This window comes from Hypanus sabinus, chromosome 21, assembly GCF_030144855.1.
Source record: "Hypanus sabinus isolate sHypSab1 chromosome 21, sHypSab1.hap1, whole genome shotgun sequence".
Classification (NCBI taxonomy): Eukaryota; Metazoa; Chordata; class Chondrichthyes; order Myliobatiformes; family Dasyatidae; genus Hypanus; species Hypanus sabinus.
The window spans coordinates 30,133,563-30,154,508 of record NC_082726.1 but is presented as its reverse complement, the minus strand read 5'-3'; the positions used below and the strand labels follow the sequence as shown (position 1 = coordinate 30,154,508).

Sequence of the window (20,946 nt, the reverse complement as noted above, 5' to 3'; positions counted from 1 at the left end):
CAAGCCAGAGTTCAAAAGTAAAGCTGGTTTCCGGAGATTGAGGGTCAATATCCAATTTGTCAGGTCGTAAAATGCTCTCCATTTTTCAAAATTGCTGCTAATAAAATTGATGCACCATCAATAACTCTCGGAGACGGGAGGCGAATGATAAGCTTTTATTAGCAGCAGAAGTGACCACAACATCTCGGAGACTGAGGGAGGATCAGTGCCTCCAATCGCCTTTATCCAGGGGTCTGTGGGAGGAACCACAGGAGCAGTCAGCAGAGGGGTGAGTCCAGACCGGTATACAAATAGTTTACCACAGGAAGATCAGAGTGCTAATCTATGCGTGCAGCTGAAGGAGATGGGGGAGATCTTAAATTAATTTTTTGTATCTATTTACTCAGGAAACTGACAGTCGATAGAAGTGAGGCAGTGCAGCGGCAAGGTCATGAACCCTATACAGATTACAGAGAGGAGTGAGTGGTTTGCTGTTTTGAGGAAAATCCCCAGGGCCTGACAAGATGTACTTTTGGACCCTGGAGGTTAATGCAGTAATTACAGGGGCCCTAGTAGAGATCCTTAGCCATGGGTGAGGATTGAAGACTAGCTGATGTTGTTGCTTTATTTAAGATAAGAATAAGGCAGGAAATTATAGCCCCATGAGCCTGACATCAGAAGTGGGAAAGTTATTGAAAGGTATTTGAGGGTCTGGACTCTAGCTTCACGGGAGAAGCCAGAGAGTGGTAGCTTGACTCCCGACTGGAGCCCTGTGACTAGTGGTGTGTTGCAGGGAATTGGTGCTGGGTCCATCATTGTTTATCATTCAGGTTGTTGATGTAGATGATAATGTGGTAAACTGGATCTGAAAATTTGCAGATGACACTGAGATTGGGCGTATAGTGGACAGCGAGAAAGACTATCAAAGCTTGCAGCACAATGTTGACCCAGCTGGAAGAATGAACTGAACAATGGGAGATTGAATTTAATGCAGTTAAATGTGAGGTGTTGCACTTTGGGAGAACAAATCACGATGAGTGGTTGGCACTAAGAAGTGCAGTGGAACAGAGGGATCTGGGAATACAAATCCATAATTCCTTGGAAGTGGTATCACAGGTAGGTAGGGTCATAAAGAAAGCTTTTGGCACATTGGCCTTCATAAATCAAAGTTTTGAGTACAGGAGTTGGGATGTTATGTTAAAATTGTGTTGAGTTGTTGTTGAGGTTTAATTTGGAGTATTGTGCCCAGTTTGGGTCACCTACCTATAGGAAAGATGTATATAAGATTGGAAGAATGCAGAAAAGATTGACAACGACGTTGCTGGGACCTGAGGACCTGAGTTATAGGGAAAGGATGAATAGGTTAGAACTTTATACCCAAGAACTTAAGACTGAAGGGGAGATTTGGTCAGGTGTACAGAATTATTAGGGATATAGAAAGGGTAAATACAAGCTGGCTTTTTCTACTGAGATTGTGTGAGATTACAACGAGAGGTCACAGGTTAAGGGTGAAAGGTGAAATGCTTAAGGGGAGCATAAGGGTGAACTTCACTCAAAAGGTGTTGAAAATGTGGAATGAGCTGCTAGCACAAGTGGTGGATGCAGATTCGATTTCAGTGTTTAAGATAAATTTAGATAGGAGCATGGATGGGAGGGACATGGAGGGCTATGGTCCGGGTGCGGGTCAATGGAGTAGGCAGTTTAAATGGTTCAGCATTGACGAGATGGGCCGAAGGACTTGCTTCTGTGCTGTAGTTTTCTATGACTTTATCTGAACTTTACTGCTGATTTCCTTCCTTATTGTCCATCTATAACTGCATTGGAGAAGGAGGTGGGCTCTGCTTCCTTGGACCACTGTGGGACCAGTGGAGGGACTCTCCCCCTCTTGGGGAGAGTGTTCCAGCATGCAGACGGAGTGATACATTCCCAAATCAGTATGGGGTGTGTGCTGTGCCTCTCCTTGTTGGGGGAGAAGTTGTAGGTTTGCGAGGTACTGTTGATGGCTGAGAAGCTGTAGGATTGGGGATTTGGTGTTTTGAAAAAAAAAGTAATGAAGCCAGGTTTGATGGTAGAAAGCTACGCAGACGTAGTTTCTTGCGTACATGCTGTTGGGCTGAGCTGTTCAGCAAGGAGAAGCAGACTATGGGTTGATATGAACACATCCTGTTGCAGTGCTGGTATTGTTGGGGCTTTTCCTTCCTGTCTCAGCATTATTCTGTCTCAGTTTCATAGTAGCTTGTGGAATCAATTCCTCTTCCTGTTATGGGCTCCTTTCTCTCCATCACACCTTCTGTTATTGGAATTGGTTTATTGTTGCAAGGCAAGAGTTCTGGTCCGATACCGTCCAGGCTGATCTTGTCGAGCACAAGTTGCAAGGACAATATTGAATAAAGTGCACCATCAACAATTCAGTCCAGGTGTGCAGCCTTTCATTGATTCTATTATGGTTAGTATTTTATTAAGAATGACCGTAAGGAAATGAATGTCAGGGTTGTATATGGTGACATGTATGTACTTGGATAATAAATTTACTTTGAAGAGGTCCATTTGAGAGTGTGGCGAATGCAGGATAGATCTGTCATTGCACTTAGTGTTATGTGCTTTCAGGCTTCAGTGTCTCACCTGGCTCCTCCTTCCCTTTCTCCTACAGTCCACTCTCCTCTCCTGTCGAGATCCTTCCTCTCCAGCCTTTTACCTTTCCTCTACCTGCCTGGCTTCACCTTGCTAGTCCTCCTTCACCTCCTACCTCCCCCACCTTCTTAACCTGATGTCTTCTCCATTCCTAAAGAAGGTTCTCTGCCCGAAGTGTCGACTGTTTATTCTTTTCCATATATGCTGACTGACCTGCTGAGTTCCTCCAGCATTTTGTGTGTCGCTTAGTTTTTAATGCCTAACTTGGAGGCCTGTCAGCTGAAGGCACTACTGGTAGGGCCTGTTCTTGTGCTGTGCTGTTCTACATCAGAATCAGGTTTATTGTCACTGACTTGTGTCGTGAAATATGTTGCTTTGCAGTAGCAGTACTGTGCAAGATGTATGGTAAAAGTCCATACATTACAAGAATAAATAGAGCTAAAAAGGAGATAAGATAATGTTCATGGGTTGATGAACCATTCAGAACTTGATGGGGATGTGAGGAACGAGGAGAGAGTGGGGCATGGTTGTCACATCTGGCAAGGCGAAAGCTCCAAAGGTTTCTGTGTAAACAAGTCCTGTGGTCAGGAGTGAGTGGCTCTCCTCTTCTGAAACTAATATATTAGTATGTACATAGTTGGTCTAAAGTGATAACTTTTGATTTCTTCCAGGATGGAGGATGCCTATAACCTTGGGACACGAGATGTGAGTATGATGTGGTGTTGGGGGATAATTCGATCTGGCCCTGCCTCTGCTCAGCCTGTTGACTGCTGTGTCCTTCCCCCAGGCTGACAGTGACTTTGGGCAGCTGGACCTGAATGTGTTAACTGGCTCGGAGGCTTCCCTTGTCCCCAGTAAGTGCAATGACGGGCTGCGGGTGGAGTAGGGAGCTGGCATAAGTGATCTGTGTACTGTGAGTGTGGGAGTGGCTGAGGGATGTCTGGAGCTGTGTGTCCCCTTGAACAGGGATGCAGGCGAGTATGGCTTTGATCAAGGTAGTCTCAAGGCCTGGGTTGGTTGTTAGGGTGTGGGATGAGTATGGGAGGTACAGAGATTCCTGATGGGGAAGCAGAGTTTGGGTGAAGGGGTGCCAATCTGAGATGTAGGGCTGTGTAGGTCTGGCTGAGTGTTGGGAGGGATTTGGGTCATGGGCTGGGCTTTGCCTCTGGTAGAGTGGTGGGCTTTGGACAGGGGTTTCCAACCTTTTGTATGCTATTGGCTAATGCCATTAAGTAAGGTTTCTGTGAACCCCAGTTTGGGAACCCCTGACCTAGGAGAAGCTATGATGCCCTCTTGGTGCAACTCTGACCAATTCTTGTCTTCCTATTGCAGCTGGTGGTCCGTATATTGACATCTGTGAACAGCCAAAGCAGGTAAATCCTACTCCATGAGGGAATAAAGGGATAATTTGTGACAGTAATTGGTTCCAGATGAATTAGCGGACTGTAGAACAGCAGTAGAGTGAGCTGAGTGGCAAAAAACAATGGAGGGATGGATGTCTTGGGAACTGGCGGGGGGGTGTTCATGGAATTCCCCAGCATTAGTAAATTAATAACTTGGGTGTTGTATATTCTATATGATGCAACACTTGGCAGTGTGTTAGACGTAGTCAGGGTGAAGAAATGGTTGTAGCTTGATGCTACAAAATGCAGCAAGTTAATATTTAACTAGAAGGACAGGGTGAGGCAATGGTTCTGGAAAAGAGAACAGTGGGTGTATGCGGTGGGGTATGTCACTGAAAGTGGCAGTGCAGGTTAAGGAAATGGTGAACTGAAGAGTGAAGGATCCTGAGCTTTGTAAATGGAGGCGGAGAGCAAACGAGCCATGTGGATGCAAGATTTATGAGCATGTTCCTGGGACCAGAGAGCTTGGGTCATAAGGAGAGACTGGATAGGCAAGGGTTTAATCCCGAGAGTGTAGGAGACTGAGAGGTGACCTAATAACGGGCCATAGGTAAAGTGAATGGTCAGTCTTTTTCCCAGGGCAAGGTAGTCCAGAACTAGAGGGATAGATTTAGTGAGGGTAAAAATTTATAAGAAACCTGAGGGGTAACATTTTCAGAGGATGACAAGTATATGGAACGAGCTAGTAGAGGAAGTGATATAGGTGGATAGAATTATAATACTTAAACTGCATTTGTACAGATACATGGCTAAGATGGCTAGAGGGATATAGGCCAAGTGTGGGGAAGTAGGACCAGCTGAGATGGGCATCCCAATCAGTGTGGACCTGCTGGGTCAGAGGGCTTGTTTGTGTGCTGTAGTGCTCTGACTCTCACGATGACCTTTATAAAACAATGGTTTGGCAGCAACTTGAAGACAGTCCTGCTTGAGGAAATGCACATCAGAAAATTTGTGAAGGCTTTGAAGAGTGTGCAGAATGATTTGCCAAAATCATTCCAGAGTGAGAGGACCATAGTTGCATGTGTGGACTGGAGGTTAGGTCGTTTTCCCTGGAACATGTTGAATTGACTTTCTTACCTCCTTCACGTACATGAGAAGTAAAAATGCCTGTATGTGCAATGTGCAAATTATAGTAACTTGTAATAAGTAGTATGTACAATAAGATAAAACAGAACAGTTAGAATGAGCTAAATTGATATTATTTGTACTAAAACACTGGAAGCATTTGTCTTACCGTTAATACAGTTCAATTCATTACAACAGGGAATTGAAGGCATACAAGGGCAACAATAAGAGAATGCAGTGTAACAGCTACAAGTAAAGTGTAGTGCAAGTAGGTAGAGTACAAGGGAACCTGATGGGGTTGTTTAAACAGTAGACTGAGAACTGTTCCCATGGATGGAGCAGTTGACAGCCACAGGAAGAAGATTTGAGGGAGAACTTTTAATGCAGTGAGTGGCGGGGTATGAAATGTCTGGCCAAAGGGGGGAGTATTGGAGGTAAATTAGTGAGGGTAAAAATTTATAAGAAACCTGAGGGGTAACATTTTCAGAGGATGACAAGTATATGGAACGAGCTAGTAGAGGAAGTGATATAGGTGGATAGAATTATAATACTTAAACTGCATTTGTACAGATACATGGCTAAGATGGCTAGAGGGATATAGGCCAAGTGTGGGGAAGTGGAAATAATTGAATGATTGTTTGTGGAGCTGAGAGTGTGCTGGGCATAGAGTTACAATAGTCCTCTAAGCTACAACATTTTTGGGTGGCTGTGATTTTTTAAGAAAAGTATAGTTTTGCTCGGAACACGATGTGTGTGGCGTATGTTGCTCAAGATCTCTGGGAATGCCTCTGAGAAATCCCACGTGCAGGTAGCAGTAGGAGGCTGGAAGTCATTGAGATGAGAGGGTGTTGAGCACTGTGCTGATGGTCCTAGGAAGCTGGGTACCAGAGATGGAACCTCTCCTAATGACCACACTGTTATCAATCTGCTGCAGACTGCAGTCAGCTGGAAGCTGAAAGGTGAAAAGCCACAGTGGGGATTTTAGTGATGGCTCACTGGATGCTTTTGGAATGGTCTGTGAGTTCACATTTCTACTGTGGCAGAGTGGAAGTTGTCTCACCCTGACTGTTTCCTGTGGGAGCAGGATCCCTTCATCACCATTACAAAACTCCATAGTCTGTATCCATGCTGGGGACAGTTACCTCTGGAGAAAGGTGAAGGAATAGATGGCCTTGTTGCCAAGCTTGTAGAGAATACGAAGATTGGTGGAGGAGCAGGTAGTGTGAAGGAAACGGGTAGGCTCCAGAAGGATTTGGGCAGATTAGGAGAATAGGCAAGAGAGTGGCAAATGAAATACAATGTTGGAAAATGCATGGTCATGCAGTTAAGTAGAATAAATAAATGTGCAGACTATTTCATAAATGGGGAGGAAGTTCAAAAATCTGAGATGCAGAGGGACTTGAGTCCTTGTGCAGAACACCCTAAAAGTTAACTTGTAGGTCGAGTCGCTAGAGAGGAAGGCAAATGCAATGTTGGCATTCATTTCAAGAGGACTAGAATACAAGAGCAGGGATGTGATGCTGAGGATTTATAAGGCACTGGTGAGGCTTCACCTTGAGTGTTGTGTACATTTTTGTACTCCGAAGAAAAGATGTGCCGGCATTGGAGATGGTTCAGGGGAGGTTCACAAGGATGATTCTGGGAATGAAAGGGTTATTGTATGAGGAATATTTGAAGGCTCTGGGTCTATACTCGCTGAAATTTAGAATGATTGGGGGGGGGGGGGGGTGGAATCTCATTAAAATCTTTCAAATGTTGAAAGGCCTACACTGTAGATGTGGAAAGGATGTTTCCCATGGTGGGAGAGTCTAGGACAAAGGGGCACAGCCTCAGGATAGAGGAGTGTCCATTTAAACAGATGTGGAGAAATTTCTTTAGCCAGAGGGTGGTGAATTTGTGGAATTTGTTATCACAGGCTGCTATGGAGTCCAGGTCATTTGGTGTATTTAAGGCAGAGCTTGATAGGTTCTTGATTGGCCACAGCATCAAAGGTTATGGGGAGAAGGCTGTGGAGCAGGTTGAGGCGGCGAGAAAACAATCAGCAATGATTGAATGGCAAAGTAGACTCGATGGGCCAAATGGCCTAGTTCTGCTTCTGTGTCTTGTGGTCTATTGTCTAAAAGCTGGCTCAAAGAGCAAGGTGAAGGCAGCACCTTCTGGGGGTATAGACTGGAAGAGGGGCGCGGTCTTCACGGAACAAGAATCACCATTGACAGCTGTCTGTGCTGGCATTTCACTCACCAGTGCTGCAGAGATGGTCAATGTTTCCTGATCTCCACTCATCAGCAAGACTGAATCAGATTGTTGTAACCCCAATAACTCGGAATGGGAGTTCAGTGTACCCTCCCTCCTACTAACTACTGCCAGCTGCCATCTGAGTGACAGATTGCCCACCAAGATGTGTGCTGATGATCACCATATCTGCTGGAGAAATTTAGCATGTCAAGCAGCATCTTTTGGAGTAAAGGAATCGTCAATGGTTCATGTCAAAGTCCTGTAAGAGTCGAAAATTCCTTTCCTCCCTCAGATGCTTCTCAACCCACTGATTTCCTCCAATAGAGGAAATCAGTTGCTTCAGATTCCAACTTCTGCAGTTTCCAGTGTTTCCACTACACTGGTGACTGCTGGTCTGGCTGCTACATAATCTGGTGCATTATCTGCATCAAGAGCATTGGACCAATACTGAAGCTCTCAAGCATTGGACAAAGGCAGCAGCTTGCATACAGAGTGTCTACAGCCAGCAGCTGTGATGTGTCCTCAGCTTCTGGGCATTCCCAAAGTCTGACATTATTGGGCCATGCAGAAGGACTGTTGGGTTCTCTACTGAACAGAATGAGGGTAGCCAAGAGTTTATTAACACAAGAGGTGGATTGGAAGCTCCATCAAAGGAAGGGTGGAAAAACTGCTCCACCAGCATGTGAAGGTCAAGGACCCGTAGAAAATCCCTAGGCTGTTGAACAGATTGTGGATAGGGAGAGTAGATGAGGTCCACATCCTATAGAATGGAGGCCACGTAATCAATTGCAGAGAAGCTGTCTTGCAACTTGGCCTCTGAGCAAATACAAGTGCACGCGTCATCCACAACTCCTGAGATTCTGGAAGCCTTGGATCTGGACAGTGCTTCTTCTATGATAAACCATTTCGCATAAGTTCTCAAGGCCACACCCATAGCTGGGTTTGTTTTAGATACAGTTGGCTGCATTGGCAGGTTGCATTGATCATCTGGCTGATCAGTCTTCCGGATTCAACTCCCTTCCAAACTCTGTTGCTGGAGAAGATTACCAAGCAGACAGGAACAAAACTGCAAAGATGTGAAAGGCATAGATAAAGTAGACAGCTAGCATCTTTTTCCTAGAATTGAAATATCTTATACAAAAGGGCATACCTTTAAAGTGAGGGGGGTAAGTTCAAAGGAGATGTTCAGTGGTGCCTGAAATGAACTGTCAGGGGTGGTGATGGAGGCAGATACAACAGAGGTGTTTCAGATGATTTTGTGCACGTGAATATGCAGAGATGAATGGATATGGACAAAAAGAATGAAATTAGATAAGCATTTAATTGTTACTTCGGTTAGTTCAGCACAACATCATGTTTCTGCTCGATGCCACGGGTGCAGAAAAGTGAAACGTCCTCTCACTCCTGGGATTTCCAAGCTCATTATAGCTCAAAATGGGGAAGTGTTTGGGGGTGGTATTGAAAGTCTCATCCACATGTTGGGAGCACAATGAAGCCCCCTATGTGGCAGATGCAGAGCATCTTGCATATAAAACTACCCACTTCCCTCCTGACAACTTCCTACCACTCCAACCTGAGGGTGATTGGAATCAAGTTGCCCACTAAAGAAGATTCTAAGTCCTAGAACTGAACCGTACTCGGGCTTGGCCCTAACTGACAGCTTAAAGCAGATTACTGTAACCCAGGAGTTCCCAACCTTGAGTCTACTGACCCATTGCTTAATGGTAGTGATCCATGGCATGGAAAAGGTTGCAGTATTCTATTTGTGTACTTTTATTTAAGTAATTTAAAGATTTGTCCTACTGTCCTGTGTATCTGGACTCTGTCTCTCTTTTGTTCCCTTGCACAGCACTATCTCAGATCTCCCATTGCATTATATTACTTCGCGCTCCTTTGTTAAGATTAATCTGCTCCATGGCTGTCAACTGTTTGTATCTCTGCCCCGTCTATCATGGTCCATTATAATGTTAGTGTGTCCTTGCAGAGAGGATTCCGGTTCCGCTATGGGTGTGAGGGGCCTTCACATGGGGGCCTACCTGGAGCTTCCAGTGAAAAAAACCGCAAGACGTACCCAAGTGTCAAGGTAAGTGAACGCGAGAGCAAAGTTTGGCAGAGAGCAAATGTCACAGAGTGAGTACTAATTGACTTGTTTGAATTTTTCTCCAGATCTGCAATTACACGGGTAACGCAAAGGTTGTAGTGCAGCTGGTGACGGCCAAAGACCCACCCAGATTGCATGCACACAGCCTGGTTGGGAAACAATGCACCGATGACGGTGTTTGCATTGTGCAAGTTGGACCAAAGGACATGACAGCACAGTGAGTTCACAATTCTTGCATTTTGCCTCGATTCATGGCATAATTCCCATGAAGAGACCCCATGTTGTAGGAACTCTCCTGCACCCACCAATCCAGCACGATGGAGAAAGGAATTTGCATTTGCATCGTTCCAAGTTCAAAGTGACCCAGAGCACACCAGTCCTGGGGTCAAGAGTAGTCTCTGCTGTGGGAAACGTGACAGCCAAAAAGCACAGAGCAAATTTCCATAAATCACCCGCAAATCTCTTGAGTGCTGTTGCTGAGGGATCAGTGTTGGGAACACGAGTAAGCAAATCATTTGAGCCTGTTTCCCTGGTAGAAGCTGGTCAGAGAAAAATGCCAAACTAATATAACTGTGTTTCTGGTCACCAGGTTTACTAACCTGGGCATTCTACATGTCACAAAGAAGAACGTTCCAGAGGTGCTGCTGGACAGGATATTTAATGAGAGATACCACAAGAATCCCTTGAATCCAAATTTTATTAGCAAGTCTTTGCTATCAGGTGAGATCTTTGGGTGTCTGTATACGTATTTCAGTTTGCTCTGTCTCTTCTGTCTGGAGAAATGTCTTGTTTGGCGGTTTGCATGTATGTAGTTACAGAGTTGCTAAATGTTTGTGAACCCCAAGTCCTAAAACTAGATAAAGAGAACCCAATTACAAATAAAAAATACAAAAAGCATTTACTTTTAGAGAAAAATGGTCCAATATTACATGTATTTGTTGGAAATGTATGTAAACCTTGGTTTTCAGTAATTGGTGTGATCCTCTTGATCAGCAATAACTTCAACCAAACATTTCTGATAACTGTTGATCAGTCCTGGCACATTGGTTTGGAGGAATTTTAGGCCATTTCTCCTTACAAAACTGCTTCAACTCTGGGATGTTGGTCAGCTTCCTTGCATGAATTGCTTGCTTCAGGTCTTTCCACAACATTTCTATAGGATTAAGGTCAGTATTTTGACTTGGCCATTCCAAAACACGAATTTTTTAATTTTATTTAAACCATTCTGTTGTTGATTATTATTGTCTTGTTGCATTATCCAGCTTTTATTAAGCTTCAGGTGACAGGCTGCTACCCTAGCATTCTCCTGTAATCATTTTGAAATCATTGTTCTTGCAACAATTGTAAGCTGCCCCAAGCCATGATGCTTCTTCCACCATGCTTCACAGTTGGGATGTGGTTTTGGTGTTGGTGTGCAGTGCCCTTTTCCCTCCAAACATAGCAATGTGCGCTTCTGCCGAGAAGTTCCACTTTTGTCTCACCTGTCCACAGAACATTGACCCAGAACTGTTGTAGAACATCCAGGTGGTCTTGAAAACTTGAGACGTGCAGCAATTTCTTTTTTTTTGGGGAGAGCAGTGGTTTCCTCTGTGATGCCCTTCCATGAACAACATTCTTGTTCGGAGTTTCTCTTAGAGTGGACATGTGAACAGAGACCTTAGCAAGTTCTAGAGATTTCTGCAGGTCTTTTGCTGTTACTCTTGAGTTCTTTTACACCTCCTTCAGCACTGCATGTTGTGCTCTTGGTATGATCTTTGCAGAATGCCCACTCCTGAGGACTGATGAGCGCTCAGGTCTTTAGAAATGCTTTTATAGCCTTTCCAGCCTCATGCTCCTGTACATTTCTTCTGAAGTCCTCTGAAAGTTGTTATTGATTGAGGTGTGGTGCACATAAACAGATTTTTCTTGAGAACAGGCTGTCAGTAACCTAACTTTGTGTGTCTTTTTTATAGGGCAGGGCACCTCTACAATCCATGCCTCCAATCTTATCTCATTGATTCCCTATCTCCCTATAGCTTTTGTAGAAGGCATTATCCCAGAGGTTCACATTTTTTCCAACAAATACGTGTAATATTTTCTCAATAAATAAATAGTATAATGTTTTTGTTAATTATTTAATTACATTCTCTTTATCTAATTTTAGGACTTGTGTGAAGATCAGATCACATTTTGGGTCATATTTATGCAGAAATAGAACAAATTCTACAGGGTTCACAAACTTTTTAGCACTTAACAATAAACCTAACTTTATTGAGGGTTTACTTTCATTTAAGAATTTTTTTTAGGGTAAGAAGGAGTTAGTGCCAGCAGTGGGGGTTGCATCCAGTGGCAGTGTTCTACAAACCAGGACCTACAGTCCTGTGGGCATTGAGATGTGAGGAAATAGGTTAGAATAGTGCAACGTTATAAATACTCTGAATTCTTCTGAATTTGGACACAGGATTATTATTGGGGCAGGGTGAGCTTACTTGAGGATCTGAGACAAGAATGGCTTCCAAATCAGTTGCAACACAGTCCCCGTGTGTTCTACAGACACCGTCCATGATGGCATTTATTCTGGAATGGAGCAAATTGTTTATCAAATGTGTCCATCCTGATCAATCAACCCTACATCCATTCTGTTCATTCACTGGCCAGTCCAATACTGGTTCTTGTAAAGCCCTAGTAATTAGCATGAAGTTTAGAAGTTGTGAGTGTGTGAATCCATAATTTTTTTTTTATTGTGGATTAAGTCCTTTGAGCAATGTCGCCCAGTAATCCCTCAATTAAATCCTAGCCTAATCAGGGAACAACTTTCAATGAGCAATTAACCTACTAACCAGTACATCTTTGGACTGTGGGAGGAAATCAGTGTACCCGGAGCAAGCCCATGTGGTCACAGGGAGAATGTGCAAACTCCTTATGGGCACTGGCGGGAGTTGAATCCATGTCCCTGGTACGATTTAGCATTGTGCTAACTGCACTCTACCATTTATTTATTTGTTTGTTTGGTCTTTGGTCAAGTTCTACAGGATAGATCTGTAAAGTTGAGGGTCCTTTACAACAAAAATCTGAATTTGTCAATCAAGAAGTCAAATGGGTAGAAAACTAAGCCAAGATCAGCCCAGTTGAATTATAAATACATGGGACACTTGGGGTACATGCGACAAATAGCAACGTGGGCATTGGTAGCTCCTGTCCATTTATTAGCTCACCTGTATTTATTGCCTTGCAAAGACCATTGGAATTATCTGTTTGGCCATTCAGAAATGAAGCCCATGGTTTCCCAATCTTATGCAGAGCTACCCAGATGTAGTATTTCATTTTGTGTGGGTGCACTGTGAAGTTTACTTCCTGGATGGGTGGTTAGTGCATGGTATTTTTTTTATTCCTGGCTTACTGAAGGTTCACCGAGCACACTGTGAGAATTGATCTGTGTACATCAGTAATCAATATTGACTCTCTCTCAACCAACGTTCACAGCACAAGAGCTCCAGCACCTCAGACAAGAGTCTGAACAATTGGCCAAGGAAATGGACCTGAGTGTTGTGAGGCTGCAGTTCACAGCGTATCTCCCTGACGGCGAGGGCATGTACACATTGCCTCTCGAACCAGTTATCTCCAATCCCATCTTTGACAGCAGTAAGTATCAGAACGTGAAGCAGTAAAAGTGTGGATGGGACCAGAGGTGCAGCAACAGATGCTTGCAGGTTGCTCTGACTGTATTTAAGAAATATCTGTGCAACTACTTAATCACCAGTATTGGTCTAAGGCCTCAGACCAGGTGCTGGTAGGTGAAATTAGTCTGGTTGAGTATTTGATTGTTGGTGTGGACATGATGTATTTATTGAAGAGTCTATTCCTGTGCTTTGTCCCTGTTGAAATAGAACAAATTGGCAAACAAATAACTCGGGGTTGAAACAGAAAAGTGCATTCATTTATTATCTTTGAGGTAATAAAAAACATCCCAAAGTTACTTTGTGCTCATCCTTCATTTGTGAGGTACAGGATCAAGGACTTTGTTCTTAGTCCCTTGCTGTAGTTCAGTCAGAAATTTGCATCACAGTTAATGTCAAAGCTGAAGACATGACAGTGGGCCACAGTAGTGCTGTAAATGTGGAGGTGCTGAACTGGTCCAGGCAAGGTCACACAGCACTTGCAGGTGTGAATTCACTGGTGGGCCAGTTAGAGCTGACGTGTAGGTGAAGCTTCAATGAAATAGCCCATTCAAAAGAGTGAGACACAAGGGGTTGCTGGTTCTGGAATCTGCAGCAACAAGCAATCTGCTGGCGGAACATAGTCAAGCAGCCTCTGTTGGGGTAGGGGTGGGGTAAGGAATTGTTAATGTTTTGTGTGTCTAAACTGAATGGAGAGGAGAGATTGTCATTATAAAGAGAAGGGGGGGAAGGGTGAATTAGGAGCCTGAGGTGATTGGTCGACTGAGAAGGAGTGAAGAGTGATGGGCAGGTGGAGCTCAGTGGGGGAAGGGGGAGGTGGAGTTGGGAGACATGCAGGTCCCCCACTGGAGAATTGCAATCAATGGAGGAAGGAGAGCTGCTGAAGGGTGATTGGCAAGGACACAAAAGCTACCAGTGCTGAAGGCTGATGTGTAAAAGTGGTGAGAATAGGAACCATCAGGAGAGGGTTGAGGGGCAGGTGGAACCAAAATTAGATGGGCACAGGTGGGAGAGAGAGTTTGAGGTTTGAAGTAGGCAGCCCATCTAGGTGAAGCAGAGATTTTCATACACCTCCTGCAACCCTCACCTGGTGCTCTCCGTGTGGCCTCCACAGCAGAGAGACCAAGCGCAGACTGTGTGACCGTTTTGCAGATGACCTTGTGCTCTGTCTGCCATTTCAATTCCTCTTCCCACACCAATTTGTCCATCCTACACGACCAAGCTGAGAGAGGAACAGAGCCTCGTATTTGTTCTGGGTGGTCTGCAAACCAATGGCACGAACATTGTCTTCCAATATTGGGTCTCTTTCATGCTCCTTCCAATCCCCCATTTTTGCCTCTCTCACCTGTCTTTGTAATCTAACACTAACTACACATTCTACCTTGCAGTCCATCCCGATCAGCTGCAGTTTCCATCTGTCACTGGGCTCCTACCCCACAGTGTTTGTTGAGTTTTCAATCCGGGTTGGAGAATATTAATTCCTTTTATAATACAGCTGGTTAAGGAATGTAAGAACATAAGAAATAGGAGCAGGAGTAGGCCATCTGGCCCGTCGAACCTGCTCTGCCATTCAATAAGGTCATAGCTGATCTGGCCATAGACCCATTTCCACCTACTTGCCTTTTTCCCCATAACCCTTAATTCCCCTACTATGCAAAAATTGATCCAACCTTGTCTTAAATATATCCACTGAGGTAGCCTCCGCTGCTTCATTGGGCAGAGAATTCCACAGATTCACCACTCTCTGGGAAAAGCAGTTCCTCTTCTCCTAAATCTACTTCCCTGAGCCATGAGGTTCTGTCCTCTAGTTTCCTGCCTCTATCTTGTCTATCCCTTTCATAATTTTTTATGTAGCAGATGAGCAGACACCGAATCTCATGCTTTGCTGCTGAAGAAAAGGACACTATTTTGGTAAAGAGTTTGAACACGAGTCAACAGAGTTTCATGTGTTTGAGCTCTGTCCTGGACAAGGATCTGAGTTGGTGTGGGATGGCTGTGACTGACTGATACTAGGATTAACAAACTGAGGTAAAAATTGTCATTTGTCTGTTCAGAAGGCAACGGTCATGACTCACTGAAAATTCCCACTGCTGTTCTTGGGTTTTTCAATTGACGTTTGTACCTAGTATTGGAATTGGTCAGACTTAGTCAGTGGGAGAAACCAAGGCCAGTGAGATGGTGGCTGAGCTAGAAAATAATTTGTCTACTACCACTGTCCTACGACCTCATCCAACCGATGTTTGGTAAAGAATGGGATTGGAATGATTATTGTTGCAATGTTACCAATCTGAGCAAGTTCCTTACTGTGGAAATGTTGTGGATTTATTTAGAACTCCCTGGGATCCTAACATGCTGTTGTTGGGTTAACTGAACAGTGAGGGTAGCAGATAGGGATGGTGATGGTTTGCTGAAGCTGCAAGGTGTGAGCAGGATTCCTAAAACCTAATTCAACAAGGTAGGAAATCGGTTGCAGATGCTGGTCCACATCACAGCTTTGCTGTTGGTGCGAGTAAGAACACAACACCAGACCCTCAGAATGCCCCACCATTCAAGATGACCATGGTTGATCTATGCTGGCCTCAACTCCCCTTCTCTGCACATTTTATTCAGCTCCCAACACCAGGATCTGGTGCTGAAGTGCTCACTTTTACTGTGGGACTTCACTGTGGGACTTGGGTATATATTTGGGTATCTGCCTGCTTGATCTCTGTGGTGTTAGAGTTCCTGGGCATGATGTAGTATGTTCTTCAGACAGGCTGTGAGACTGAGGAACAAGACAGGGTGGCTTCATTGAGGCAGAATAAAGTGGGGTTTGTGGTGGTATGTTAGACAGGGAATGGCTGACTGCAGAGCCAACTTACTGTTGAGTATCTTCGAGGCCATTTCAAGCCATGATGGACACTTCTCTGCCAGAGGACTGTAACTGGTTGAAATAAGTAAATGTATTAAGACTGTTAGAAAAAGAAGAGTAAGTAGCACATTGGGACAGTTCTTCCATTGATCTGGATCACTACTGAATTTTTACTTCACTTCTGTTTTCCAGCATCACCATACCCCTACATTCACTCAATAATGGGAAATCTATTGATGTTTCCTTTGACAAGACACAGTGGCTGAGTGTTTCCAACCATGAGATCAAGTTACTAAATATTCACCACCTTTATCTCATCTCGGTCCAAAACTATCTACTCCTTATGCAGAAGTTGTGCCTTCAGGCCCCAGACCCCTCAGCTGGGTAGATGTCCTACCTGAGTCCAGCCTGTTGAGCCGAGCAAAAAAAAACCACCCACAAAATCTAAGTTTCACTGAGACCTCCTTTCATTATGGAGAATAGTTTGATCAATATCGAAACCCAATTTCCCTCGGGAGCAATAAAGTATGTCTGTCTGTCTGTCAATATTTCTAATGGCAAAGCACATCCCCATTTCCAATGTAACTAATCTTCTCCGTGCTCCTTATAGAATATACACCACCTTTGGGTAAAGGGACCAGCAGTATTCTTACAGAATTGTACAGCACTTTAAACAGGCCCTTCAGCCCACCATGTCCATGCTATCCTTTGTACCCATCTACACTAATCCCATTTACCTTCATTAGGTTCATAGTCTTTGATGCTTTGGTAATTCAAGTCCTTGACTAGAAGCTTGGATGTTATGAAAAAGTGTCTGCCTCTGCCACCTCTCCAGAAAGAGAGAGAGAGAGCGCTTCAATGTTTCATTTGATGAATATCCTGTGCATTTGTAAGTTGTATTTTAACTAATAAGATAATTCATAATTTCAGAACCATGCTTTTTGAAGTGATGAGGTGTTCTTAGCTAAAATTCTTCAGCTCTGATCACAACTATAAACGTCAGTGAGGAAAATCTGTCATGTAACCTGCTGCTGGAAGATGTTTCTGGGAGAATAGACTGGGAACAAATGGATCCATTAAAGGGTCTGAACTTACTTTGAGTGGTTGGCGGAAGGGCTTTAGTTGTCGCTGATCCCCTTTCCAGCTCGTTAACAATTGTGTCTGTCTGTCTTGGATCCCATGCACCTTATGAATTTTTTTTGTTAGCTTCTACCTTTTGCTGTCCAGCAGAAGCCTCTTATGAGCCAGCAGCCACCCTAATAAGTATCAGAATGAGGGAAGGTAACTGGGGCATCTTTCAAGGCATTGACAAAGATGACTGAAAGTTGAGCAACAAGACAGTGCCACCATAGAAACTACAGATCTTCCTTTGGAACCCTAACCATTTGCGACCTGATTTCTCTATTTGATTTTATACTTTTTTTGTCATAGTCGGGGGTGGTAGTGGGGATAAGTTCCCACTAACTATAAAGTGGTCCAAATGGCATGTGTCCTTGACAACCAAATCCAACTCTAGGCCTTCACTGTAGCCACTAGGCCCAGTGAAACTGTTTATACTGACAAGAGAACAGGCAAAGGCAGACCACTGGCACCTCAAAACCAGTTGCTTCGGACAGGTGGGGTTCAACAGCAATGGACAGCAGCCTGCCTGGGAGAAGGAAAACCTCCGCTGCCTTGCGGCCATATCCACCATGGGAAAGGCTTCGGGAGCAAACTCTGAGGAAGAAGTCCAGAGCCGGTGTCCCTAAGGTAGTTTGATGTTGTTTACAACTTTACTCTGGCAACCTCTCCGACACTGGTGCTAGGCTGTATCGGTGCTTGCCCTTCCCTTGGACTACATCAGTGACATGGAGGGGGCGAACCCGCTGCTTGGGCAACAGACAGTTCTTCAAATCCTCCCACCCAGGCTTGCACCCAGGAGAAGACAGTCTACCAGAGGTGCAAACTCATGAACCCCTGGGATCGATGGTTACCTACTACTTACTTTTTTTCCAATGAAGTATAGAACAGCACATGATCTGACTTGATGAGAGACTTGGGTAATGTTAATTGAAAGAAGAATCTTGAGTAAAACCATTAGCTGGTGTGAGAGCACCATAGCTTACAAGGTAGCAACGTGTATTAACTTCAGTAGGGGCACATGGTTTGATTTAGATTGCTGGAGTTTGGTAAGGTTAGAAACAGTGACTGCAGGAAGTAGTACTGGAGAGTAGTGAGACACAAGGTACCTATGTACTTTATCCATTTTTTAAAAATTGCTATTAATCACAGGTTCTGCCTGTGGACTTTCTGAGGTATTTCCAACCAATTCATCTTAAGACATCAAGGATGTAGAACGGGAAATTCCCTGCAGTTGCTTTTACGATTACTTTTGAAATTATACGTGTATAACTCTTTCCCATTGGTCGTTTTCTGAAGTAGAAACTGGCAGACATTTCAGGGAATGGAAGGATGAAATTTGGGTTTCTTTGCTCAAGAGCTGCTTTAGGGACTTGGTTAGGGTCTTCATTGTTTACATGTGAGACATTTTATGCACTTCACTGCATTCCTAGTTTAAATGTTGCTGTTAATATTTTAATGTTTCTGACCTTCTGTTTGGCAGAGGCTCCAAATGCTTCCAACTTGAAGATTGTAAGGATGGATAAAACATCTGGCTGCGTGCTCGGTGGAGATGAGATTTACCTCCTGTGTGACAAGGTTCAAAAAGGTGAGTTGGGGAGATCAGAGAAAGAAAAGTCTGTTGCAGGTCACTGTTCATTTTAGGCTCTAGCTCGTGCTTCAGGTGGGATGCAGATCCACTGTGTTAGTGTCTCCTTGCAACCAGGTCTTCACTGTGAATCCACTGTTTCTGTCAGTGTTGTGAAAGGACTAGATAGAGTGGATGTGTAGAGCATGTTTCCTCTGGTGGGGTTTTCAGAACCACAGGGCACAGCTTCAAAATTGAGGGGAGACCCTTTAGAACAGGAGTAGGAGGAATATTTTTAGCCAGAGAGGAGTAACTCTGTGGAATGCTCTGCTGCTGCCTGCAGTGGAAGCCAAGTCCGTGCATATATTTAAGGCGGAATTTGATCATTTCCTGATTAGTCAGGGCATCAAAGGGTATGGCAAGAAGGCAGATTTATGGGGTTGAGTGGGATCTGGGATCAACCATGAAGGAATGGCAGAGCAGACTCGTTGGACTGAATGGCTTAATTCAGTTTCTGTGTCTTATGGGAAGCTGAGTGTGGAAGTGTACTGTAGCTGTTACATTTGGCTGGCTTCATCTTCCAGTGGGCAAGGAGTTCACCTTGACAGTAACTGAGGTGGAATTGGCTGGAAGTGAAGATCAGTTGTTGAGATAATTCTGTAATTCTTTGTTAAAGAGGGGATTACAGACACACGATTACGAAAAGTTGACATTAGGCACACCCTGCAGTGGCCATATCTGCTCAGTGTTCCTCAGATCAACAACTTCATGCCAGGAATAAAAGTAGTGAAATTCCTGGACTGCCTCCAATGAAAGTACATCCTGCTTGAAAGAACAGTGCCACCGCTCCCTTACGCAGCTGTACTTCAGCCCAGCATTCCCTTTGCAGTAAAGACTGCATAAATGTCACTGTCTGTGATTTGTGAGCAAGATGGACACTAAAGTGCAATCAACATATGATCTAAATAGACGAGTGTTTGATGACCAGCACCTTCTCAGGTGGCTGAAGGACTTATTTCTGTGATCTTGTGAGCGGTTGGTGTTTGATATTTTAATCCCCTGTTCAAGTGGTTGGTCACAGATAGGATACACAGGATATGGATAAACAGGACATTTCATTAACCAGGCTTGGCGCCACAGTACTGGGTGCTGGCGCCTGGCTATTTATATCTACAGGAATGGTGTGGGTGAAAGAGCTGGGTATTTTCATTCCAGTTGACAGCAGGTGGGGGAAGTCAGAGAGGCAACCAAAAAGGTCATGTAAGACTAAGTGAATGGAGTAAAACCGTGTGGTATGGAGAAACATGAAGTTACCCACCTTGATGGAAAGGATACTGAAGCATAATATTTAACGGTGCAGAAAATGTTCATGTTTGGAGAGCAAATGCTTGTTACAAGAGGAGTGATATGTAAAAGCAAGTCAGTCCTGCTGGAGATGTACCAGGCTTTGATGGGACAACACATGGTGAGCTTGGTAGAATTTTGGTCTCTGTATTTAAGGAAAGATGTATTTGAAGGAAACAAAAGAGATGAGAAACTGTAGATACTGGAATCTGGAGTAATAAAGCAAACAGCTGCAAGAATTCGGTAGGCTGAGCAGCATCTGTGGCGGTAAAGGGACAGATGGGGTTGTCACCCTACTAGGTAGCAAAAGTTGGCTCTTTTGTGAGGGTCCTTCAAGGAGGTCCCATTCTGGTCACACTCTACAGTGTTTAGAAGATTGAAATGAGTGTGCATGATTCCATTCAGGGGAGGAAGTTGAGGGGACCTGAAACTTTACTGTTCTTGTTTAGAACATGTGGGCATAGTTTCAGAGAAAGGGGCTGCCTGCATTATTCAAGGCCGGGAAGAATTTGGATTTCTCAAACCCCAGAAAACTGGAGGCCAAGCTATTGCGAAAGATGATGAACAGATATTTGGAGGGTAGGTAAACTAGTTATGGTAAAGAACAGTAACATGGAAGTGAGACAAAGGACAGATCAACTGTAATTTCAGTGAGTGATGGCTGGCATGAGGCTGAGCACCGGCCAAGTGTTCAATAACACAAGGTGGATGCTATGAGTGTTCCACCTAAACAGGAGAGTATGAACCTAGAGGATATTCTCAAAGGAGTGAGCCACTTTATACAGTTACAGAACAGCTCAAGTACAAGCCCTATGGCCCATAATGTTTATGCTGTCTGTAATGCCAAGTGAAACTAAATGTAATGAATAAACTCTCCTCAGGCTTCCAGCCGGGTACAAGTATCAATTATAAATGACATCTCAATCACAAACTCTGCCATCCCCAATGAAGATGCCAGAGTTTGTCATTGAAGCGTCAGATATAATCAATATGTG

At 44.1% G+C, this 20,946-nt stretch overlaps 1 protein-coding gene across 1 annotated transcript in view; it reads left to right on the top strand.

Annotated features, from left to right (window-relative positions):
• Positions 1-20,946, top strand: part of nfkb2 (nuclear factor of kappa light polypeptide gene enhancer in B-cells 2 (p49/p100)) — a 76,014-nt gene that overhangs the window by 17,676 nt on the left and 37,392 nt on the right. Inside the window, exons 2-9 of the mRNA XM_059946208.1 lie at positions 3,282-3,315; positions 3,398-3,464; positions 3,943-3,983; positions 9,298-9,396; positions 9,480-9,631; positions 10,004-10,134; positions 12,877-13,035; positions 18,524-18,628. Coding sequence (XP_059802191.1) covers positions 3,283-3,315; positions 3,398-3,464; positions 3,943-3,983; positions 9,298-9,396; positions 9,480-9,631; positions 10,004-10,134; positions 12,877-13,035; positions 18,524-18,628 — 787 coding nt within the window. The 5' untranslated portion in view covers position 3,282. The remainder of the gene's footprint in view (positions 1-3,281; positions 3,316-3,397; positions 3,465-3,942; positions 3,984-9,297; positions 9,397-9,479; positions 9,632-10,003; positions 10,135-12,876; positions 13,036-18,523; positions 18,629-20,946) is intronic.